Source organism: Coregonus lavaretus (assembly GCF_964263955.1).
Source record: "Coregonus lavaretus genome assembly, chromosome: 5".
Lineage (NCBI taxonomy): Eukaryota > Metazoa > Chordata > Actinopteri > Salmoniformes > Salmonidae > Coregonus > Coregonus lavaretus.
The window spans coordinates 44225839-44251783 of NC_139992.1; the positions used below are offsets into that span (position 1 = coordinate 44225839).

The 25945-nt window shown below is 48.0% G+C and overlaps 1 protein-coding gene across 1 annotated transcript; it reads right to left on the bottom strand.

The window, feature by feature from the left end:
- Positions 1 to 24: 24 nt before the first annotated feature.
- Positions 25 to 24036, bottom strand: LOC311130018 (uncharacterized protein). The gene is made up of 22 exons (XM_084162620.1): positions 23946 to 24036; positions 19435 to 19525; positions 18793 to 18972; positions 18389 to 18502; positions 18044 to 18211; positions 17832 to 17948; positions 17612 to 17725; positions 16715 to 17276; positions 16513 to 16589; positions 13583 to 13652; positions 7729 to 12979; positions 7166 to 7589; positions 6688 to 6921; positions 5559 to 6386; positions 5228 to 5400; positions 4917 to 5076; positions 4611 to 4721; positions 4106 to 4240; positions 3799 to 3899; positions 3499 to 3570; positions 3128 to 3224; positions 25 to 1600 (listed from the first exon to the last, which is right to left on the bottom strand). The coding sequence occupies exons 2-22, from the start codon at positions 19513 to 19515 to the stop codon at positions 1460 to 1462; spliced, it is 9210 nt and encodes a 3069-aa protein (XP_084018746.1). The 5' UTR covers positions 19516 to 19525; positions 23946 to 24036; the 3' UTR covers positions 25 to 1459.
- Between the last annotated feature and the right edge of the window lie 1909 nt (positions 24037 to 25945).

Here is a 25945-nt window from a genome sequence, read left to right on the forward strand (position 1 = left end):
CCGTAATAAACATCCATTTGTTTTCCCAATATATTTCATTTAAAAAATAGCCCAAGAGTAACCAACACCGATCATACAGAGATTTGACACTTCGGACCCGATTTACTTTGCACCAGTTATTTTCATAAGGTCATAAATCATGTGTAATTCCCAATATTTGTCTTATCTTTTCACCTATTATGTTCTAACTTTTCCCCTTTTAAAATAACTGGTACAAATCTAGCCCTATACCTCTCAGTGGGCTGTGCGGTAAAACACCTATCATTATCAATCATCACAATTCAATCTATACAGCACAGTAAAAGGTCATTTACAATAGAAGTTAACAGATGAAAAGTGAGTTACAAGATGTGAAGTGGGACAACAGAAAACCAGAATAGGTTGTTGAGTAGTCATTTTTCCTAGCAGTATTGTGTTGACCATATATTGTAGTAGATTATCCGGTTTGAATGCATAAGCAATAAATAATGCTAAATTATAGGAATCCAGATGTGATGGACATTATATGTAGTGTCACAGAAAAAATACCAACACGATTTCATCTGGAATGGACAACATTACACCAGAATGGCAAATGAATCTGCCATAAAATCCATAGAATAAAACCCTCATCTGTGCAACAATGGCATAAATTGGGGGAACTGATTGGATAACCCACATCCAGTACATACATACTGAACATACAAATACTACAGGATTCAAATATGCCAATGCTAGTGCTCTCTCTTTAATAAAAGAGAAAATGAAAGAGGAAAAACATGGAAGCAAAAAATAAAATAAATAGATTGTGGTGGGAATGTAGTCATAGCGGGTTTTACACCTTTCAGTTGGTGTCCATTGTACATGAGAACACAGGAGAGTAAGAGGGAGCGATATGAACAGATCCACAGACCCTAACCCTCAGGCCATCCAGACATAAAGTGACCCTTTTTTCTCCTAATTTAAAGGCACCTAAACACCATTAACATAAACTGCCTGAAAAACTAAACACGGTGTGAATCGACTGTATAGTGTAATTTCATGTTAGTTCCCCCAGGTACATTTAAAGCTGCATAATATCAATTTCCCTTTATAGAAGTCAAATAAACACCAGTTCTGAGGTAGCGCACTACTACTTCTCATTTCCTCTACAATAACATTTGACTGATCATGTACGCTAACCGTAACATATTAAATATTGAATCAAATCAATGATGGCAGTAGGTGTTTTTGACTCCCGGTATATAAAAAAATGATTCACTTTGGCTAATAGGCTAAGACACATTTCTGTTTTTTGTTGTTGTGTTGTATCAAAAGTGCATGGTGTGTGTGTGTGTGTGACGAGTCTTCTCCTATTCTACAGTATTGGATGTAACAGTAATATGATATCGGTCTTGGAGAGGGGGTGGGTGGGCCTGTGTCACATGTCCGTTATCTCTCCATCTCTCTCCTCTCTCAGTCTCTAAGGGGTGGGGGGGTCCTAGACGTAACCCCCCAGGCAGAGCAGTAGTAGCACGTGCACGGTGAGCAGGTAGAGGGACACCAGCAGGGGTGTGCGCTGGCGAGAGCAGAAGGCCACGCGCAGCATTCTCATCAGGCCTGGCCCACTGCTGCTCCGAATCTGATGGGGGGAAGAGAGGAAGAGAGAGAGAGAGACAGAGAGAGAGACGGAGAGAGAGAGGGGGAGAGAGCGAGAGAGACGGAGCGAGAGAGAGGGGGAGAGAGAGAGAGGGGGAGAGAGACAGAGAGAGAGAGAGGGGGAGAGAGCGAGAGAGGGGGAGAGAGAGAGAGACAGAGAGAGAGACGGAGAGAGAGAGGGGGAGAGAGCGAGAGAGACAGAGCGAGAGAGAGGGGGAGAGAGAGAGGGGGAGAGAGACAGAGAGAGAGAGGGGGAGAGTGCGAGAGAGGGGGGGGGAGAGAGGGGGAGAAAGCGAGAGAGACGGAGAGACGGAGAGACAGAGAGAGAGAGAGAGAGCGAGAGAGAGAGAGAGAGAGACGGAGGGAGAGGCGGAGGGAGAGACGGAGGGAGAGAGCGAGAGAGACGGAGAGAGAGGGGGAGAGAGCGAGAGAGACGGAGAGAGAGAGACGGAGAGAGACGGAGAGAGAGAGAGACAGAGAGAGAGACGGAGGGAGAGAGCGAGGGAGAGAGAGAGAGAGACGGAGAGAGAGCGAGAGAGACGGAGAGACGGAGAGAGAGACAGAGAGAGAGAGAGAGAGAGAGAGAGCGAGAGAGAGAGAGAGAGAGACGGAGGGAGAGGCGGAGGGAGAGACGGAGGGAGAGAGCGAGAGAGACGGAGAGAGAGGGGGAGAGAGCGAGAGAGACGGAGAGAGAGAGACGGAGAGAGACGGAGAGAGAGAGAGACAGAGAGAGAGACGGAGGGAGAGAGCGAGGGAGACAGAGAGAGAGACGGAGAGAGAGCGAGAGAGACGGAGAGACGGAGAGAGAGACAGAGAGAGAGAGAGAGAGAGCGAGAGAGATGGAGAGAGAGAGACGGAGAGAGACGGAGAGAGAGAGAGAGAGAGAGAGAGAGACGGAGGGAGAGACGGAGGGAGAGACGGAGGGAGAGAGCGAGAGAGACGGAGAGAGAGGGGGAGAGAGCGAGAGAGACGGAGAGAGAGAGACGGAGAGAGACGGAGAGAGAGAGAGACAGAGAGAGAGACGGAGGGAGAGAGCGAGGGAGAGAGAGAGAGAGAGAGAGAGAGAGAGAGACAGAGACAGAGAGAGAGACGGAGAGAGAGCGAGAGAGACGGAGAGAGAGACAGAGAGAGAGAGAGAGAGCGAGAGAGACGGAGAGAGAGAGACGGAGAGAGACGGAGAGAGAGAGAGACAGAGAGAGAGACGGAGGGAGAGAGCGAGGGAGAGAGACAGAGACAGAGAGAGAGACGGAGAGAGAGCGAGAGAGACGGAGAGACGGAGAGAGAGAGAGAGAGAGAGAGAGAGACAGAGAGAGAGACGGAGAGAGAGAGAGAGAGAGAGAGAGGGGGAGAGAGAGGGGGAGAGAGCGAAAGAGAAGTATAGACAGTTACAGGAGGCAGTAGTAGTAACAGTAACAGTAGTAGTAAGACACTATTCTTACATGGCAATGGTGATTTCCTCTTTATTAATGTATCCTGTGTAAATAAATACAGGGTGTTGGTTGGTACTTACTTGGGTGACAGACCCTCCTGGTGGCTCAATGAGGACAGCTGTCTCAGAAGCAGAGAACTGCCCTTCGTGGGCCGACTGCCATTCACCCTGGTTGATCCTACAGCAGATGAGTGAGGAGAGAGATACTGAGTAAATACTATCTGACACACACAAGAAAGCACTCAGACAAGTTCCAACACAAATATGCCAAATAATTCCTTGAGGCCAATAATCCCATTATCAATACAGTACCTCTACAAATCTCAGAGCAGAGTATCTCTATAGAACCTGACAGAGTCACAGCAGTGAGCTGACATGCTCATTCCTCATTAGAATCACACTGTGTCAGTGAGTGTAGTGCTGTAGGGGAAGGCAGAGGATGACTCCCTTACAGTTTGAGGCGGTCCTGGGCGGCCATTAGCTGCTCCTCCACAACCATCCTATACTGCAGCTCCTCATCCAGTCTGACAGACATAAAGAAAGGAAACATTAGCATGTCGGACATATAAGCTTGCGTAATCATGGGCTGGGGCTGTGTGGTGTTGAATGTGTTTATTGTGTCTGTTCTGTTTGTTATTGTTCATGTTTTGTGTGCTTGCATGTTGGTTTGGTCATTGGTAGACAGAATGTGTGTGTGTACTGTATGGTTGTGTGTTTTTAAAGGGCGGTGTCGTGGGGTTGAGAACTGGTACCTGCGCTGGAGCTCCTTGAAGTCAGCCCTGAGGCTCTCGCTCTCTGAAGGGCCACTGTGCTGCTGAGGAGCTCCGGGGGCACTGTCCACTTCCCCTGTCCCCTTGGGGCCACAAGAAATAGTCAACATTTCTAAACATAGTAGTAATCACTATAGTAGAGTCTTAAATCCCTCCAGAGATGTCAATGTGTAAATCTAGTTCCTCTTTGCCGTATTGCAAACATTATCTTTAAAAACATATGTTCAGTATGTATCAACTAGGGACAGTGCATGAGTCAGAGCAGAGTGATATCCAAGGGCCTGCTGACCTTGCGCTTGTCTTCGTGCAGTTCCTGGAGCTGCCTCTGGAGGGCAGTGCAGCGGCTCTCTGCCTCGTCCAGCCTCTGCGAACTGCCTTGGAACTGGGAGGAGAGGTGGCGATTCTCCTCAAACACCTGCGAGAGCTGAGGGGAGGGAGGGACAGCAAGGGGCTCAGCAGACTGTACACACACACACACACACCAAACCAAAAGAACGAACAAAAAGCAGAGAAGAAATGATGAAAGAAAATGGAAAAGGGGCATGCAAGGGAAATGAAATGAAGAGGAAAGAGCCAGAGGGAGACACATATGAAATACGTAATCATCCAATCCATAATCATGCAATTCAGTATCTTTCATCCAACCATGTAATTTAGTATTGTAAGTCAGAGAGGGTGATCAGTGAGTTGTGAGATAGCGTAGCAGTAAAACAGAATGATTGTAGGTAGGGTTGTTAGACATGGACAAGAGGCTGTGGGTGACAGGAAGGAGGAACAGTCTGTGGTCTCTATACCTTGTTACTGAGCTCTGTAATCTGCTGCTCTCGCAGCTGAAGATCATTCAGCGGGCCACTCTCTGATTGAAGGACCCCTACTTTAGATGACAGGTCTGCCCCAAGAGGTGCCTGAGTACAAAAATAATAATCCGGATTAGGCCAGGGTAGGCCGTCATTATAAATAAGAATTTGTTCTTAACTGACTTGCCTAGTTAAATAAAGGTTAAATAAAATAAAAAAGTAGATTACATCGGCCATCTCACTAATCCCTGGTCCAAGTACAGTAGTTATCAGTTGCAGATTTAGAGGTGTCCTCCTCCTCACCTCTCTCTGGTAGTGTTCCTCCAGTGGTTTGGGCCTGGTGGTTTGGGCCTCCTCCAACATGGCACCGAGCTGGCGCACCTGCTGGTCACGGTCTGAGAGGGTGGCCAGGGTCTGCTGCTTCAGGAGCTCTGCCTGGGCCTGCCAGTCAACCTGCTCCAGCCTAGAGAGAGAAAACACACACTCAGAGAGGAAGCCACAGACAGATATACCTATGTAGCCAATGCATACACACTCATATACATTGTAAATAACATAAGCAGCTCTGTGTAATTTTGATGATGGTGACTGTTTGTGTATGAAGTATGTCTCACCTGAGCATTTCTAGTTCCTGCTTCTCCCTCTGTCTCAGGTTGTCTAGTTCCCTCATCCTGTGCACCATCTCCTCAGCCCTCCTCCTCTCCTCCTCTAGCTCCTGGCTGAGTCTAGACAGCTCTCCTCCTCCCAGTCGAGTGAGCTCTGAGTGCTGCCGCTGCAGCTGTTCCAACTACAGGACAGGGAGAAACAAAGCTTGTGTTACTGTGGATACTGGTATATGAAAACACTATGTGCAGGTAAGCTATAATGTGACTACCATTTTTGGTTGTGTTAGTAGTGCTTTTATGGAATACTTTGTGTAAAATGGAGATAACTCTGGTTGATTACCAGTCTCTCCCTGTCGTTCTGCAGGGCTGACAGGGCGTTCTTCAGTCCCCACACCTCCGCAGTGGATCCTCCAGGGCCCGTGGTGGGTGTCTGCTGGCCCCCTACCCTGCTCATCTCCTCCAGTCTGAGGCTGAGCTCCTGGGCCTGGCTGAGGGCCTGGTCCCTACTGCCCTGCAGCGACGCCATGGCCTGGCCAAATGCCTGGTTCTGGGCCTGGAGCTGGCCGGCCACCTCCCTCTCCTCCAGCAGCCTCTGCTCCATGGTCAGTAGGTCCCGGGCCAGCTCGGCCACCCTCTCAGCCGCTGTCTCCGACTCTGTGCGCGTCACCCCTCCCTCCCAACGCAGTTCTTTCAGCTCCTTCTGCCGAGCCTCCTGTTCCTCTCTTTCCTTGGCAAGGCTCTCCTCCAGGCTCTCCACCTGGGCCCTGGCAGCCTGCAGCTGCTCCCTCAGCTTCTCTACCTCCACCCCGGGAGCATCTCTAACCTGCCTGTTTCCACTATCACCAGCCTGGCTGAGGGTCTCCCTCTCCACCGCCTGAACGAAAGCCTCCCCTCCCTCCAGGCTCTTGATCTTAGCCCCTAGCTCTTCTCTCTCCTTCTCCAAGGTAGCGATGCGCTCCAGTTGGCCGGACAACAGCTGCTTGTGCTGGGACTCCTTCATGGTGAGGACCTGGGTAAGGTCGTCCCTGTAGCCGTGAAGCTGGGCAGATAGCTTGGCCTTCTCTGCGTGGAGGTCATCCCTCTGGACCAATAGGGAGCGCAGCTCCTCCTTCAGACTGTTATTCTCCGTAGCAGCCTCCTGGATCAGAGCGTCCTTTTCCATCATCACCTGGGACAACACAGACACATTATGTAGAGGGATGGGTTATACAACTGGGGCATGAGGAAGACATTCTAGAATACTATCACACTAATAATATCACTCTTATCGCTACATTCAGTTTCGATGACATGTGTACATAAATAAACATGGAACATATACTACCAGTTTACATTAAGTGTAGGAGAATCCATTCAGAATCTCTTGTTGACCTGCCATTTATGCCTCTGTACACATGAAAAAGCTCTTGAATTAGAATCCCTTTAAATGAGGATTACTCTATCCATAAGTGTTATCATTGTTCTTTTACCTGCAGATGTTTCTCCTCCAGCTGTTTGTACATGCCGAGTACTCGGTCTCTGTCGTCCTGTAAAGAGCCCATGGCCTTGGTGAAGGCGTCCAGCCTGGCTTTGCTGTGGCTCCTCTCCTCCTCTGCCTTTCGCAGCCGGTCCTCCAGACCCCGCATCTCCTCTCTCCTCTCCTCCAGCTCCTTCTCAGCCTCCTGGGCCCTGGCGTCAGCCTCCCTCCTGGCCTCCTCTGCAGCCTGGGGGGAGCAAGCATGTAAACAGTCAAGAGGATGTAGGGGAATGGGTTTAAACGTTTTCAAGCTGGTAAAACAACTTGATAGCTCAATCAAAATGGTAAAGTCACAAAGAATCTGTAGGGAATTTTGACACCCTATTCTGAATAAATGTAGAATTTGACACCGTATGCATTAAAATGAGTAACTATTCATTGTGATCACAAAACATGACATAAAGCAGAGAGAAAACAATAGTGATGAATACCTGTGTCACGGCTTGCTCCTTCTCCCCCAGCAGCTCCACCTCTCTCCTTTCCTTCTCACTCAGATCTGTCTGCAGGGTCTCTGTCAGGGTCTTGGAGGAGCGCAGGTCTGTCTCCAGTTGTTCCACGCTCAGGCCCAGCCTCCTCTCCTCTGCTTCCCTCTCCTTCAGCTGGGACCTGGCCTCGTTGGTCTCTCCCTGCAGCTTCCCAACTGCCTCTTCCAGGGCTTGGGCTCTGTGGCGGAGCCCCTCCGCCTCGCTCTCCAGGGAGGCCAGCTGGGCGCGAGCCTCAGCCAGGGAGGTCTCGGTCTGGGCTAGGGACTTCTGAAGCTCCCCCCTCTCCTGCTCCAGGGCAGCCTGGTTCTCACGGAGCGTCTTCTCTTCCTGCTCCCATTTCAGCTGCCACTGCTCGTCTGCTTTCTGCAGTCTGGACAAACAAATTATTTTAAAAAACATTACATAACGCAGTATAGTGTATCACAAACCTAGCAGGAAATTGGGGCAATTTAATTAAAATAATGATACAAAATGTAATAAACTTTGTCAGGAACAGTAGCCATTTTTACCTGTCCACTGTAAGCTGTAGCTCTTCTCTCCGAGCGGTCTCTTTCTGCAGCTGTTCAGCCAGATCTCTGGACCGGGTCTCTCCCTCCCGCACCTCGGCCTCCTTCCCCTGGAGGGTGCTGTTGAAGCGACTCTCCCACTGCCGGGTCTCATCCAGCACGCGGTCCCTGTCGTCCTGCAGGGAGGACATACAGCGCGAGAAGGCAGCCAGTCGGGCCAGAGACTCATCCAGGCGGGCCTGCATCTGCTGGGCCTGTCTCTCAGCGGTGTCAGCCAGCTCTCTTGCCTCCCGGGTGGCATCCTCCTCTCTCTCCCTCTCCCGGTAAGACTCCTCCAATCTCAGCTCAATCTGCTTCAGCTCGGCTCCCAGCCTGAACCTCACAGAGTCCAGACTCTGCTCTGCCTCTGCTTTCAACTCAGCCTCTCTCTGTAGAGCGGTCTGCTCACAGGCTCTCTTCTGAACTTGGACCTGGATGGCCTCTGTCTGGGCCTCAACCAGCTGGGCTTTGCAGCTAGATAGCTCAGCCTCAGTCTTCTTCAAAGCGTCTGTGACTTTGGTCCTCTCCAGATAGGCTTGCCCCAGCTCTTTGTGGACCTCGTTGCTGCCCAGTTGCAGAGCCTTTCCCTCCCTGGCCATCTCACTGATCCTTTCCTGGTACTGGATGCAGTCCTTCTGCATCTGGCGCACCTCCAGCTGCTTCTCTCTCAGCAGCTCCTCCAGCTGCTTTGCCCGGCTCTGGCTGCCCTCTTTCACCCTCTGGGCAGACTTCAGCTGCTGCTCCAGCTCTCTCTGCTTCCCTGACTCGGCCTCTGCCTCGGCCCTCTCTCTCTGGGCCTGCCTCTTGTCCTCCTCCAGCCTGGCGGCCCGGTCCTTCTCGCTCTCGGCCAGGGCTTCCAGTTCGGCCCGCTCCCTCTCCAGTCTCTCCACCTCCCGCTGCAGCTCTGCAAGGCGCTCCCGGCTGTCTGCCGCATCCTGCTGGTAGCCGGCGATGCTGCCATTCAGCTGGGCCAGCTGGTTCATCAGACGCTCCTCTAGGTCGTCCTTCTCTACCTCCAGGCTGCTGTGGAGCTCCTTGAGCTGGGCTTCCCTTTTAGAGCTCTCCTCCATCAGGCTCTGTTCCTTCTCTTTACTCTCCTGAAGGCGCTGCTCCAGAGAGGCTAGTCCAGCGTTGAGTTCAGCCTCACGCTCTTGCCACTGTTCCCTCTCTGACTGTTGGGCTGCCTCCATTTCCCTCAGTTTTTCCTCAATTACGGCCTGTTCACTTTCAGACATGTCCGTCTTCACTGGCTCCTCCCTCTGGGTCTGTTCCTTCTCTCTACTCTCCTGAAGGCGCTGCTCCAGAGAGGCCAGCTCAGCAGTGAGTTCAGTCTCGCGCTCTTGCCTCAGTTCCCTCTCTGACTGTAGGGCTGCCTCCATTTTGCTCAATTTCTCCTCAATTAGGACCTGTGTCCTTTCAGTTGTTTCGGTCTTCAGCGTCTCCTCAAAAGAGGGCGTTTCAGGTGCAGCCATCTCAGACTCCATGGCCTGACTATGTGGCTCTATGTCCTGAGACTGACTATGTGGCTCTATGTCCTGAGGCTGGCTCTTAACTGGCTCTTGGGTAGTTTCAGGCATGACTGTACTAGACTGCTGGGCAACAATAGTCTCCTCCACTACATCATCAGAGCTGGGGGTTTTATCTGGAGCTAATCTGTCCCCTTTCTCTAGCTCTTGGGCTAGTTGTGCCCTCAACTCAACAGCCTGCTGTTCTAAAGAGTCCCTCTGTGCCGTAGTGGCATTCAAATCAGCTTTCAGAGCCTCAAGCTCCTCTTTGAGTCTTTCAAGTTCTCCTTTGAGCGCCTTGTCCTCCCTTCTTATTCCTTTATTTTCCTCCATCTCTCGGAGTCTCTCATTCTCCTCCTCTAAATCCATTATTTTCTGCTGCTTGGTCTTGGCAAACTTCCTCATCTTGTCTTTCACAGTGTCCACCTCTTTCTGGGCCACTTCTTTCTGCCGTTCAGCCTCCTGCCTGGCTGTCTCATGGGTCCTGGCTCTAGCAACAAGCTCCTTCCTCTCCTGCCTAGCAGCTTCCAGCACACGCCTCACACGCTCTGCCTCATCACTCACGTTCTCATAGGACTTCAGCAGAGTCTCATACTCATCCTTCATCCCCTGCACCTTCTCCTCCCATTCTCTGCATGCCCGGGCAGCCTCCTCTTTGGCAGACTCGGCCTCTCTTTTACAGAAGTCTTTCTCTGTCAGCATACCCTCCATGGCCAGCTTGAGGCTCTCGCAGGACCCGCCAAGGCTCTGGTTCTCCACCAAGGTCCTATCAACCTCCTCTATCAGCCTCTCTCTTTCTGCTCTCAGCTTCTCCAGCTCGACTTCTCTAGCCTCCATCTTCTGCTGCAGTTCAGTGATGACTTTCTCAGTGGAGGCCAACTCCTCTTTCTGGCTTTTGTTCTCTTTGAGGGCCTCTTTGCGGGAGATAAGGGCGGCCTTGAGCTTCTGCTGAAGCTGCAGGATCTTGGCCTCGCTGCCTTTCTCTTCCTCCTGCCTCTGGAGGACCTCAGCCTCCAGTCTCTGGCTCTTTTCTTGCTCTGCTCTCAGGCCTTCCTGCAGAGAGGCGATCGACTGGTCTTTCTCAGACACTGTCTCTTGCATGGACTGAAGGAGGGAGCTTTGCTCACCCAGCTGCTGGCTAAGCTCCATGATCTCATCATTCTTGTTGCTCAGGAACTGCTTGAATTCCTCCACCTCTGTCTGCAGGATGGCAATGGTGGACTCAGCAGAGTCTGAGGCAGTTCCCTTGACAGCAGCCTCAAACTCTGCTTTCACAGCTTCTGCATAGGTCTGAGCCTGGAGACACTTCTCCCTCAGAGCCTCCAACTCCTCATAGACATGTTCAATCTGTCTCTCCTTCTCTCTCAGGGCCTGTTGCTCTTTGCCCAGCTCTAGGAGCTCACTTTCCCTGAGTGACAGGCTAGCCTGGCTCTCCTGCAGTTGGCCCTCCAACTCTGTACGCGATGCCTTCTCAGCCTGGACCTCTTCTTTCAGAGCTTGTAATGAGGCCTCAATGACAGCTGAAAGTAGCTGAGAGGGTTCCTCAGCACTGGGAATGGGTTTATCACCTTGTTGTTGTTGTGCTTCATTCTCAGGTGCGGCAAAGTCCACCCAGTCTTCCTGGACCCAATCTCCTGCAGCTGGCTTCTCCATCTTCTCCGCTGCAGTGTTGGTCTCCAGCTCTGTATGTACCCTCTTCACTGTGCTCACCTCTTTCTGTGCCTGCAGTTCCTCGAGCTCTCTCAGTTTAGTCAACAGCCCATCTCGCTCACCGGTCTGCTCCTCCAAATGCTCCAACAGCCCGTTGTACTCTTCCTTTTGCTGCTTTAGCTGTTCACGGTGGTGCCTGTCCTTTTCTTTGGCCTTGCGGATGGTGTCTTTGCGAGAGTCCTGGGCCTCCTGGAGTTTCTTTTGCAGTGTTTCGCAATCTGACTCCAGTGAGGCCACCTGGGACTGCAACCCAGTGATTTCAGCTGAGGTGTCTGCCTCTGGAGTCTGCTCAGCTCCCTCACTCAGCCTTCTGTTCATTTCAAGTGTCTCTTGCAGAACCTGATCCTGCTGGCTGATTTTCTGTTCCAAAACCTCCACGGCCTCTTCTTTGGACCTCAAGGCTTGCCTGAACTCTTCGAGAGTAGTCTCAATTGCCATAACCTCTTGTTTTCTGTCTTTTTCTAAAGCTGGTACACTTGCAGGGGCTTCCTCCGTTGCTGTCCCTACTTGTCCTTTCCTTTGATCTGCCTCTTTCTCAAACCCCGCAACTTTTGTCATCAGCTCTTTGCGCTGCACCAGGGCTGCATGCAACCTCTTTTTAATGGTGGCCACTTGGGTTGTCAGATCCTCTTTGTCCTTTCGCAAACTAGTGAGCTCATCACCATCCTCTACATGACTCTCCCCTGTCGCCTTCTCCTTTTCTCCAGCTTTCTCAAGCTCAATTATCTGCTCCTTCAGTTTCTTGACCTCAGTGCTCATCAGGAACTTCTCCTCACCTGCCTGGAGCAGTTTGGCAGACATGCCGTTGCTCAGCTCCATCATCTCCTGCTCTTTCTGGGTGATGCGCAGTTGCAGCTCGTTAATCTCAGTGTCCCTCTCAGACAGTACAGCTTTGGCCATGTCCCTAGCCTGGGAGAACTCCAGCAGGCTGGCCTCCATGTCTTGGAGCTTCTGCTCCAGCTCAGAGGAGGTGATCTCCCCTTCTTCCAGCTGGGCGCTCAGCATCCTGGCCTGGCCCTCCTGCTCAGAGAGAGAGTGCTGAGCCTCGCCCAGGTCTGCCTGCAGGGCCTGGATCTTCTGCTCTTTGGAGCGGCCTTCTGTCTGCAGGCTGGCCAGCTGCTCCTCCAGGAGATGAATCTCCATGCTCTGCCTTTCCAACTCAGAGCCACTGTGCTTGGCCACCGTGTCCATCTCTGACCTGGCTGACTGGAGCTCTTCCTCATATCTCTGGGCCCGGGACTCTGCCTCATCCTTGGCAGCTGCCAGGGACCGAATCTCTTCCTCCAGGCCTTGGGTTCTCTCCTGTGACTCTAAGGCAGCCTCTCTCAGTCTCTGGAGCTCAGCCATGAGCTCACTGTACCTGTTCTGCAGATCATCTGCCAGGGCCTGGGCAAACACCTGTCCAGGGGCAGAGTCAGAGTCAAAGAGGGTCGCCTCCTGCTGGCTGAGGTGCACCTGCACAGTCTCACGGATGATGACCGATGAGGACTCCACCTGGACTGTGGATGTTTCCTGCTCAGAGCTGTTCTCTTCCCAGGATTGCAGCTGGAGCTGGCCAAAGTCCTGCAGTATGGGAGGCGACTGCTGACCTTCATCTTGGTTCACAGCCTCTAGGAGGGTCCAGCTGCTGTGGGCCACCTCGGAGTCACTGCTAGTGACCATCTCATCAGAGGAGGCCCCCTTAGATTCTCCGGGAGAGTCAGACTGGGGTTCAATGAGCTCCGGACTGCTCTCGTTATCAGCGGAGACTGACAGGATTGAGCTATCCTCTGCCACCAGGGTGGTGCCCCCCTCTTGCGTGTCTTCTAGGAGGTCTGGCAGCACTTTAGGACTGTCACAGGGGGCCATGGCGGTGTCCTCACTCTGGTTTAGAATCTGATCAGCGCATACCTTTAATGCATCACTGGAGCCCTGCTCTTCAGCCAGTGCAAGACGGTCTCGCAGGGCAGCCAATTCATTGTCTTTCTCCAATAGCTGCTGCTCCAGAGCCAATACTTGGGCTGGGGAAATCAATAAAGATTCAAATGAATAGTCAGCCTAATTATCTCACAATACACAATTAATTGATCATAGCTGAAATGCCAAAACAAAACAGATGTTTCATGTAACCCGTGCAGGAACTTAAATAAAGCTTCCTAAAATTAGCTCCTACCACTTATCTCTCCTATTATTCTAATTTAATAGGTCTACAAGTGGCACCTCCCAGTAGTTCATGACTAGGACTATATATTATAGATTCTTTAATCTTTTTACTTTAAATGTTAACAATTCAACAATTTAGATGATTATTGACATACTGTTGACACACCGTCAACACTGTTGACATACCGTCAATACTGTTGACATACTCTGTCTACTAAACCACCAGTCTTTTAGGTTTAGTCACAGACTGTGTAAAATGGGTAAGGCCTGTAACCGCATCTGCGTCACTATGCCGGACTCTGTTGTCAGCGGGGCCTGTGACAGCACACAGTGTCCAAGCCTATGCAAACATCAATAGAGGGTGTGTGCGCTGCTAGCAGGATGTATGACTGGTCAAAGTCCTGGTGGTTGGCTTTCAGATTCAAAAAATAAAAATACACACAAAAAATAGGTCTCCTTACCTTTTTCAGCATCAGACACTTTTTCCACAGATGGGTCAGTCACATACTGGACCAATGACTCACTAGCAGCCTAGGAGAGCAAGGCAAACGCCTGAGTTATTTCTGAACACACAGAGGGTGTAAACTTTATGACTTAATAACTCATAAATCCCATTGAAGTGGGACTACATTCAAAATTAAGTGAATTAACAGTTTCACACAGCTGTAATGTAGTTACACAATAGTTACACTGTAGTTATGATGGCCCAGTGTGTGAAGGTCAGCCCAGGGCTGCAGTCATAACAGAGGATCAGTGGAGAGGCGATTAGCATTTCCTTGACCCAAACGACAGGAGGACATTCTGCCTCAGCATTATTAACCCCAACAACTGTCTCTGTCCCTCAGGCTGTCCCCTCTGAGATAGATCGTTGCCGACTGACCTGCCCCAGTAGTCAGGGCAGAGACCAGTGAGACTTCCCCACATGAATAAGCATGTGTGACACTCAATGTGCTGACTGGGCAGTCCTCACAGCACAGCGAAATAACAGTACACTAATAGATCATATTGTATCAGACTGTAAACACATACAGCACAAACGTCTAGAGGGTTTGTTGCTTTCTATTGTGACTCCGCACAGTCAACATTTGCCTTCAGAAAGTATTCACACCCCTTGACTTTTTCCACATTTTGTTGTGTTACAGCCTGAATTTAAAATGGATTAAATTGAAATGTTGTGTCACTGGCCTACACACAATACCCCATAATGTCAAAGTGGAATTATGTTTTTAGAAATGTTTCTAATTAATTACAAATGAAGAGCTGAAATGTCTTGAGTCAATAAGTATTCAACCCCTTTGTTATGGCAAGCCTAAATAAGTTCAGGAGTAAAAATGTGCTTAACAAGTCACATAATAAGTTATCATGGACTCACTCTGTGTGCAATAATAGTGTTTAACAGGATTTTCGAATGATTACCTCATCTCTGTACCCCACACATACAATTACCCCTCAGTCAAGTATTGAAATTCAAACACAGACTCAATTACAAAGACCAGGGAGCTTTTCCAATGCCTTGCAAAGAAGGGAACCTTTTGGAAGATGGGTAAAAAATGTAAAAGCAGACATTGAATATCCCTTTGAGCATGGTGATGTTATTAATTACAAACATGGTGGTAGCTGCATCATCTTATGGGTATGCTTGTCATCAGCAAGGACTGGGGAGTTTTTTAGGATAAAAATAAATGGAATAGAGCTAAGCACAGGCAAAATCCTAGAGGAAAACCTGGTTCAGTCTGCTTTCCAACAGACACTGGGAGGATTGTGGTCCTCTGTAGCTCAATTGGTAGAGTATGGCGCTTGTAACGCCAGGGTAGTGGGTTCGATCCCCGGGACCACCCATACGTAAAAATGTATGCACACATGACTGTAAGTCGCTTTGGATAAAAGCGTCTGCTAAATGGCATATTATTATTATTCACCTTTCAGCAGGACAATAACCTAAAACACAATGCCAAATATACACTGAATGTATAAAACATTAAGAACATCTGCGCTTTCCATGACATAGACTGACCAGGTGAATCCAAGTGAAAGCTATGATCCCTTATTGATGTCACTTGTTAAATCCACTTCAATTACTGTAGTTGAAGGAGGAGACAGGTTAAAGAAGGATTTTAAAGCCTTGAGACAAGTGAGACATGGATTGTGTATGTGTGCCATTCAGAGGGTGAATTGGCAAGACAAAATATTTAAGTGCCTTTGAATGCGGTATGGTAGTAGGTGCCAGGCGCACCGGTTTGTGTCAAGAACTGCAACGCTGCTGGTTGTGTCAACAGTTTCCCGTGTATCAAGAATGGTCCACCACCCAAAGGACATCCAGCCAACTTGACACAACTGTGAGAAGCATTGGAGTCAACATTGGCCAGCATCCCTATTAGGAAGGTGTTGTATGCATCAATATTAGGAAGGTGTTGTTAATGTTTTGTACACTAGAGTTGCTCACCTAGACGACATTGAATGTTCCTAAGTGGCCTAGTTACAGACTTACATCGTCTTGAAAATCTATGGCAAGACTTGAAAATGGCTATCTAGCAATAATCAACAACCAACTTGACAGAGCTTGAAGAATAAAAAAATAAAATAATGTGCAAATATTGTACAATCCATGTGTGCAAAGCTCTTGGAGACTTACCCACAAAGCCTAATTGCTGTAATCGCTACCCACAAAGCCTCATTGCTGTAATCGCTGCCAAAGGTGATTCTAACTGTATTGACTCAGGGGTGTGAATACTTGTCCAAATTAGATATTTCTGTATCAAATTTTCAATAAATTTACTAACATTTCTAAAAACATGTTTTCACTTTGTCATTATCGGGTATTGTGTGTAGATGGGTGAGAGAGAAACATCTATTTAATCAATTTCGACTTTCAGGCTGTAACAAAATGTGGAATATGTCAAGTGGTATGAATACTTTCTGAAGGCACTGTAATTTCACTGTTTGTGTGCAAACATTTGACATAAATAGATGCCATATATTAGCAGAAGTCTTGGTTCATTGTTCATTGTTTTTTTGGCATTGCATAGCTTTTCAAATAACGAGCCTTGTAATAGAGCCACAGCTCTGTCTTTTACACAGGTTAAAATGAGCCCATAGTACTGCAGCTTATTCTGCTGATTTAATGTCCTCTTAGTGTGAATAAGTCCACCATTTGGTCAAATGACAGAAATAGACAAACAGAGAATCTAGCAATCGGTACAACAGACTGAAGAATATGGTCATTTGGGGTTCACAGATAATAAACCATACGAGCTATTTCTCCAAGAGTACATTTTGATGTTTATTTTCAGGTTATTACACGATTCAAAACAAGCTTGCAACATATGCTACCTTAATTAATTTAGTAGTCGTAACAATCCCCTAACTTCATTTAGTGCGTCTGACTGCTCACCATTCCAATCTGCTGCTCCAGCTGTTGTATCCTGGCAACTGCCTCTTCACCTTCTGCGGTGCTCTTATCCAGTTGTTCTGAAAGAAAAACAACACAATTATTAAATACGCTGTAAGCAAGTCGCTTGTTAGGGTACCATGAATGCCTTAGATTTAAAAACATAACAAAGAAACTTGCTTGATTGTGTATTTGGTTTTCTTACCTTGCAGAGTCTCCATGGTGTGGGTGACCTGGACACAGCGTTCCTCGCTCTCCCTCTGCTCCACCCTCAGCCTCTCCAGCCGGGCCTGCAGGGTACCCAGGCACAGGGCCGGGTCGGTCTCCTCCTCGGCCCCCTCTCCAGCCAGAGAGCGCAGGCCTGTCAACAACTCAGCCAGGGCCTCTCCTGCCCTTTGCCCCTCTCCATGCTCCTCTCTTAAGGCAGCAAGCTCCTTCTCCAACCTGGCTACTTCTCTGTTGGTCACCTCCTCCCGCTCTCTAGTGGCCCACTCCAGTTTCACTGTTAGCTCCTCAATCTGGGCTGCTCTGTCTTTCTCTGAAGCCTCCAGACTGGCTAGCTGAGCTGCTCCATCTCGCTCTGAGGCCTCCAGGTTGGTTAGCTGGGCTGCTCTGTCCCGCTCGGAGGCTTCCAGGTTAGCTCGGAGGGCCACCAGCTCTGCCTCGGCCTGGCTGGACCACCCAGCCCACTGCTGCCTCTCCTCCTCCCTCAGCCTGCCAGCCTCAGCCAGCTCCTGCTCCATCTGGCGGAACTGAGCCGTGAGTATCTGCAGAGAGAGGGAGAGCAAGAGAGAGAGAATGAAGACAGATGAAGGACGGGGACGGTAGGGTCTACAACGAGAACTGCTTGGCTGTGTCAGTCAAGCAGTGACTTTCCATTTAGATGAGAAATGCATTTGCCCCTCAGCCCTTATGTAACATGCAATTTGTCAATCACCAAACATACCACATCACCAAACAGACTCAGAGTCAGTGTCACTCTGCTGTCACTCTAGTAACTTGGCGAATAATGTTATACAGTACTCTCTGTGGGACCTTCATTGTGAAAACACCATTCCCACTATGGCTATAAACTGACCAGCACAGTAGAGCGTGTCTGTACCTGTTTCTGCTGGTCAGCATTGTTCAGCTCCCCCTGCAGCATCTCCAGTACCTGGGAGCGTGACCGCATGGCCTCCTCCTGCTCCTCACAACGCCGCTGGGCTGCACGTAGAGCCTAGCAAGACACACACTAAGGGCTTGGGTACAGGCTAAAAACAGTGTATAGGACCTGGCCTGTATGAATGATTGTACTAAAGTGAGTCAGAGAATGAAGTTTGTACCAGCTCAGTGTCGTTCTGCCTCTGCACTGTGACCCTCAGCAGCTCGTCCTCATGCTTCTGGATCTGCTCCTGGAAACGTTCGTCCTTTTCACAGACAACCGCCTGGAGCACACAAACCTAAAAGCATGACACATCTCTGCAGTCAGCTAAAGGGCCCCTTTTCTATACAATGCAATCATTGAAAATGGTTAGAGTAACAACAAAATTGGCACCTGCTCCATGTGTGCGGCTTCCTTTTCACACAGGGCCTGTTCGGACATCTGGAGGCGCTCCTCAAGGTTCTTAGCCGAGGTCTCTACATCACGGAGCTTGCTCCTCAGCTCCTGGAGTTCCTCCTCCACAGCAGGAGCTGAGCTGGTGAAGGAGCTGTCTGGAGAGCTCTTTAAGAAATAGACACAAGGATTTCAAAATGTTATTGATGAGACAAAACAGCCTAGCAAAGACCAACCTGCCTGTAAAAAATCTACATCATTTGACTCTATACATAACAGCTACAATACACATCAGAACCATGCTTATTGAATGTGGAATAATTTGAACTCAGCTAAAGGACTTACTGTTGCTCCCTCCTCCCCCTTGAGGTCAGCAATTTGTTTGGTCAGAGCAGCCATCTTGGCTTTGGCCTGCAGCTTCAGTTTATTGAAGCGGGCATCCGCTGTCTCCCTTTCGCTCTGTAAACACCAACAAACACAGCATTGAAACTCACGTTCCAGCAACAACAGCATAATCTCAGTATATTTCTGACCACAATCTTTATTTGACAAGTAGTGCATCAAATATGAATATTTCATGAACCCAACTCACACAGGACAGAAAAAAAATCTAAGCTATGCATTGAGGGCACATTCATATAAAACCACTGCACTCATGTCTCACACACACACACACATACAAAGTCAAAGCAACACATGCAGGCCCACAAAACCAAAGGCACACACACCCACCCGTACCCAGGCCTCACCTTGAGCTGCGTTTCGAAGGTGGCCAGCTGGCTGTCCTTATCTCTGACCACCTCCTTGAGATGCACCGTCAGCTGCTCCAGATGGGCCAGCCTCTCCAGGGGCTCCTCCTCAACCCCAGGCCCAGACTCCTCAGGGGCCCCGGGGGCATCTCCTGGGGGGAGCTGGGGGACCAACATATCCTGCACCAGGGCCACAGAGAAGAGAAGTGGATAAAAATATACCGACTTGGAGAACATTAAGGCCTCCAAAGGTGATCCGTTAGAGCAGGGTTCCCCAAACTCGGTCCTGGGGCCGCCCCTGGGTGCATGTTTTGGTTTTTACCCTAGCACTACACAGCTGATTCAAATAATCAAAGCTTGATGATGAGTTGGTTATTTGAATCAGCTGTGTAGTGCTAGAGCAAAAACCAAAACATGCAGCCAGGTGGGGCCCCAGGACCGAGTTTGGGAAACCATGTGTTAGAGTGCTGATCTAGGATCAGTTTTGCCTTTTAGATCACAATGGATTGATTATTATGGACAGAAAGGACCTAATCCTAGTTCAGCACTACTACTCTGAGACAATTTATAAATATTGGCCCAGGACACAAAACATGTGCCATGTTATGTAAGCTTGTGAGGGGTTGAGGGAGGCTCTATTACCTGAGGGGCTCCATCGGGGGGCTCGTCCCCAGAGAGCTCCTGCAGGACGTTGGTAAAGCCCTGGGACAGCCGGCTGAACATGTAGCCGAAACTGGTGGTACAAGACACAGAGATATTAGGCCTTTATCTGGACAGGTGGGACCTGGGTCATGGTCAGTAGGCTTCAAAATATATCCTACCCAAAAAGTCCTTCAAGAGGTCCTACCTAAACTTTCCCAATATATTTTGGGGTTTTCATTTCTTCTGAGTCCATAGATGCCACAACAAAATAAATGATAAGCTTATCAAAAGTTTTTAAATGGTGAATATTCCATGCAGTGTTTCTTCCCATGCAAGATCCATAATCAAAGTAAACCCATGTCCTAACATGGTAGTTTCACCTTGCTTTGACATGTTAGATATGAGATTTTTGAGAGATGCCCAAGATTCTAGAGTTTGGACATTGAGGGTTCTATCTGAATCAATCAAATCAATACTTACAGCCCTTAACCAACAGTGCATTTATTTTAAAAGTAAAAATAAAACAACAACAAAAAAAGTGTTGAGAAAAAAAGAGCAGAAGTAAAATAAAATAACAGTATGGAGGCTATATATACAGGGGGGTACCGGTGCAGAGTCAATGTGCGGGGGCACCGGCTAGTTGAGATAGTTGAAGTAATATGTACATGTGGGTAGAGTTAAAGTGACTATGCATAAATAATTAACAGAGTAGCAGCAGCGTAAAAAGGATGGGGTGGGGGGGCAGTGCAAATAGTCTGGGTAGCCATGATTAGCTGTTCATGAGTCTTATGGCTTGGGGGTAGAAGCTGTTGAGAAGTCTTTTGGACCTAGACTTGGCACTCCAGTACCGCTTGCCGTGCGGTAGCAGGGAGAACAGTCTATGACTAGGGTGGCTGGAGTCTTTGACAATTTTGAGGGCCTTCCTCTGACACCGCCTGGTATAGAGGTCCTGGATGGCAGGAAGCTTGGCCCCAGTGATGTACTGGGCCGTACGCACTACCCTCTGTAGTGCCTTGCGGTCAGAGGCCGAGCAGTTGCCATACCAGGCGGTGATGCAACCAGTCAGGATGCTCTCGATGGTGCAGCTGTAGAACGTTTTGAGGATCTGAGGACCCATGCCAAATCTTTTCAGTTTTCTGAGGGGGAATAGGCTTTGTCGTGCCCTCTTCACGACTGTCTTGGTGTGTTTGGACCATGATAGTTCGTTGGTGATGTGGACACCAAGGAACTTGAAGCTCTCAACCTGTTCCACTACAGCCCCGTCGATGAGAATGGGGGCGTGCTCAGTCCTCTTTTTTTTTCCTGTAGTCCACAATCATCTCCTTTGTCTTGGTCACGTTGAGGGAGAGGTTGTTGTCCTGGCACCACACGGCCAGGTCTCTGACCTCCTCCCTATAGGCTGTCTCATCGTTGTCGGTGATCAGGCCTACCACTGTTGTGTCGTCGGCAAACTTAATGATGGTGTTGGAGTCGTACCTGGCCATGCAGTCATGGGTGAACAGAGAGTACAGGAGGGGACTGAGCACGCACCCCTGAGGGGCCCCCGTGTTGAGGATCTGTGTGGCAGATGTGTTGTTACCTACCCTTACCACCTGGGGGCGGCCCGTCAGGAAGTCCAGGATCCAGTTGCAGAGGGAGGTGTTTAGTCCCAGGATCCTTAGCTTAGTGATGAGCTTAGAGGGCACTATGGTGTTGAATGCTGAGCTGTAGTCAATGAATAGCATTCTCACGTAGGTGTTCCTCTTGTCCAGGTGGGAAAGGGCAGTGTGGAGTGCAATAGAGATTGCATCATCTGTGGATCTGTTGGGGCGGTATGCAAATTGGAGTGGGTCTAGGGTTTCTGGGATAATGCTGTTGATGTGAGCCATGACCAGCCTTTCAAAGCACTTCATGGCTACAGACGTCAGTGCTACGGGTCGGTAGTCATTTAGGCAGGTTATCTTAGAGTCCTTGGGCACGGGGACTATGGTGGTCTGCTTGAAACATGTTGGTATTACAGACTCAGTCAGGGACATGTTGAAAATGTCAGTGAAGACACTTGCCAGTTGGTCAGCACATGCTCGGAGTACACGTCCTGGTAATCCGTCTGGCCCTGCGGCCTTGTGAATGTTGACCTGCTTAAAAGTCTTACTCACATCGGCTACGGAGAGCGTGATCACATAGTCATCCGGAACAGCTGGTGCTCTCATGCGTGGTCCTCTGTAGCTCAGCTGGTAGAGCACGGCGCTTGTAACGCCAAGGTAGTGGGTTCGATCCCCGGGACCACCCATACACAAAAAATGTATGCACGCATGACTGTAAGTCGCTTTGGATAAAAGCGTCTGCTAAATGGCATATTATTATTATTATTATGCATGCTTCAGTGTTGCTTGCCTCGAAGCGAGCATAGAAGTGGTTTAGCTCGTCTGGTAGGCTTGTGTCACTGGGCAGCTCGCGGCTGTGCTTCCCTTTGTAGTCTGTAATAGTTTTCAAGCCCTGCCACATCCGACGAGCGTCAGAGCCAGTGTAGTACGATTCAATCTTAGCCCTGTATTGACTCTTTGCCTGTTTGATGGTTCGTCGGAGGGCATCAATCATTATTTATAAAGCCCTTTTTACATCAGCAGTTGTCACAAAGTGATTATACAGAAACCGAGCCAAAAAAATCTCTATGGAGTTTGCATTATGATGCATTTACAATGTTAGTTTCCCTGTTTTGTTATGATTCACATTTTTGTGTATATAATTTATTTTAAGACAAAAACATAGATTGACTCAAATAATCAATGGAAATAAGTGCAGTGGAAGAGAACAATTTAGATTATAGAATGAGGGTTCCTGGACAGTCAATCAGTGGAGGCTCCTCAGAGGAGGAAGGGGAGGAACATTCTCCTCAGTGAATTTCATTTTTTTTTTTTTATAGTGAAACATTAAAAAGTTTAAAATAAAACTATACTAAATATATTCACGTCACCAAATAATTGATTAAAACACACTGTTTTGCAATGTAGGTCTACAGTAGCCTCAGCAGCACTCTGTATGTTAGCACCATGGTGTAGCCAGAGGACAGCTAGCTTCTGTCTTCCTTGACTTCCATACAAAACCTAGGAGGCTCATGGTTCTCAACCCCTTCCATAGACTTACACAGTAATTATGACAACTTCCAGAGGACGTCCTCCAACCTATCAGAGCTCTTGCAGCATGAACTGACATGTCCACGCAATCAAAAGATCAGAGAATGAATCTAGCACTGAAAGCATAAGCTACAGCTAGCTAGCACTGCAGTGTATACAATGTGGTAAGTAGTTGACTCAAAGAGAGAAAGACAATAGTTTAACAGTTTTGAACAAATTAATTTCTTCCAAAATTAAGGAAAAGCGAGAGAGAGAGAGAGCGTGCGCAAGATAATATTTGGTTGTATGTTTTATATTTGGTTGTATGTTTCTTTTTTTTAACTTTCACTTACTTAGATAGTTTAGCATACTCAAACACCCGGCTCAAACAGAGAGAGATGCTATGTTAGCTAGCTGGCTATCAAACACTGGAACTCTTCCAAGTCAAGGTAAGCTTTTGGTTTCATTAATTTATTGCCACCGGTCCCACTGGTTCTTATACGGAAGCAAACGTAATGAATGGGGGTTAATAATACCTGAATTTGTCCAATAGAAATTAACATTTGCACCTGTTGGACTAATGATTACTCCCTAGATCAGCTAGATGCAGGCAAGCGTGTGCAAGGCGGTATTGAATGTGTCACTGTCTGTCACCTTGATTATTCAAAATGCTCTACTTTAATTCATAGGCTCAGTTGTAGCAACCTCATGATGGGTACAGGGAAAATTAGAGTATCATGTAGTAGCCTAAACCTAGCGACGTTACATTGAGCTGGGTGAACGGAATATGAATGACAGTCATCCAATATGCTGTAATAGAAATAAGGCCATGCTCATCAAATAATCCTCCTCCCTCATCTTAAACGGCACCGACCGCCACTGCAGTCAATCATCCTTTGTGTCAATAATATACCTGTGGCAACATACATTTAAGGGCATTATTGTTATTGTTTTGTGACCCAGATAGTTCGTGCAGAGGGCCTCGAGGTTCGAGTGTCACCGGACAGAACCGAACACTGCCGAACAATAGGGCCATTCGACTGCGGCTGCGTCACTTCGTTTTGCCCACTAGCTCCTGAACGGCAAAGATTAAGGGGAGAGATGGATGGATTACTTTCTGAACAATGTGACAGTGCTGTCTCCAACCATAGTAAGAGTATTTGATGTATATACATACATCGGAATTATGATGCTGTATTGGTTGTGCATGCATAAAAACAGCACAGTAGACAATCTCAGAGAGAAAGCGAACGACGAGTTAGCTTTTCAGTGCACGTAGACAAGCAGCTAGCTAGCTGGCTAACAAGAATAATAGGATAAATATATCGCCGTGCCTGGTTTTTTTGGAGCGCGTGGCAGCTGTTCTAAACTGCAACTCTGGTAATGGTGTGCTGATAGTTGAAAGAACGAAGGACTAACCTGTATGAGTGCTTCTCAGATACCAGTTTCTGCTTTTTATTTGATAAATCTCCTCTGCTGGATTTCTGTGCATAGCCACATCACCAAACATACCGGAAACAAAACTTGCAGAACAGCGATTGGCCAGTGGATGATTGCGCAACAGTAAGGGGGCGTCTGTAAATTCCGACTGTTTACCATTTTCTTCTAGAGACCATCTTAGGGACATGGACATTAAAAAAACAAAAAATGTGCAACATGCGCCAGAACAATCTCTCTCTTTTTTTGCCAGATAATGTTTTTGTATTTTTATACCACGATTAACCTTCTTATCCTTTTTCATTTGAAACCACACAATTGAATTTATTAGGATGGGGCCGGGGCATGACCCACGGGTCAATCTGATCATCAACAATGGAAGACAACTTGCACGAAGCCTCCTCCTGCTTGCACACTACACCACAGTGTTTGTGACCTTTGTGAGTCGCTCTGTGAACTGGTTCGTGCAGATGCTGAAGTGGACCACACTGTTTGCACGGTACACCGCATCGGTTTTTGACTCTGTCTACAGACACTTGCATTGGTGGCGTAGAAGGGGCGGTGGAGGGGTTGCCAAGCAGATCTGCCCCAGCCTTGACACAAAATCAGGGTGACCAGAGTACACATTTCAAGCCTCTTTAAACCTGAAGAAGTCTTTAAAAAAATGTTTTCATGGTTTTAACCTAAAACCCTAGCACTAACTGGACAGCCTGCTCAAGACATCAAATCAGAAGATCTCACTGATCTGGGAAAATGAAGTGCAACGGTGGTGAGAGTTGAAGTAGAATGGAAGGAGCACCTTACTGAAGTCATTCAGTTTTAGCATTTCATTTTTTTATTACTTACACTATTATTAACAGTATAGTGTTTTACAGTATATGCATGTATCAGTTGCATGTGTATTCCTTGTACTGTAAAGCCAGTATTAAAGTTACATGTTTGAATATTCATATCATAAGCTGCTATAATAATGTTCCAGGAATGCTTCTCCAAAACCACTAACAGGAGTGGAAGAATCAGGCATTAAACACACGTACATCTCTGGTATTGTAACACTTTTCTAAAGGGTATAACATAAATTCAACTACACTACCTACCTATAAACTGTCATTTGTCAAATGTATAGGATGTACAGTATAGGGGTCTAACTCTAAGCAGCTATTTTGTCCCACAGCCAGCTATTCATGTGTTAATAACTGAGGAGTATGTTTCCAGGGCCACCAGACAGGGAATGGGTCTTTCCCATTCTAATCTCGGCACCCAGAACCAAATCTACTCGATTACATTGATGTTCAGTCTGTCACAAGACTATTCCAATTCCTGCATTATACTGTGTTTATCAGTAATTCTAACCACTATTGAGTTGAATGGATACATAATTTTCTTTAACTATGCTTATAACGTGTATCCTTTTAAGAACTTAAATATTTGTTTTAACTTTATTTGTACAAACTGTGAAAATACTATATGAATGGCAGCACTGTGTTCAAAATCATGCCAACAGTAATCCCTACAGTTGGAAATGCGTTGACTGTTGTGTCTGTACTTCAATCACTATTTCAACAACTCATATACACTGAGTATACCAAACATTAGGAACACCTTCCTAATATTGAGTTGCACCCCCCTCAGAACAGCCTCAATTCATCGGGGCATGGACTCTACAAGGTGTCGAAAGCATTCCACAGGGATGCTGGCCCATGTTGACACCAACGCTTCCCACAGTTGTCAAATTGGCTGGCTGTCCTTTGGGTGGACCATTCTTGATACACACAGGAAACTGTTGTTGAACGTGAAAAACCCAGTAGCGTTGCAGTTCTTGTCACAAACCGGTGCGCCTGGCACCTACTACCATACCCCGTTCAAAGGCACCTAAATCTTTTGTCTTGCCCATTCACCCTCTGAATGGCACACATACACAATCCATGTCTCAAGGCTTAAAAATCCTTCTTTAACCGGTCTCCTCCCCTTAACCTACACTG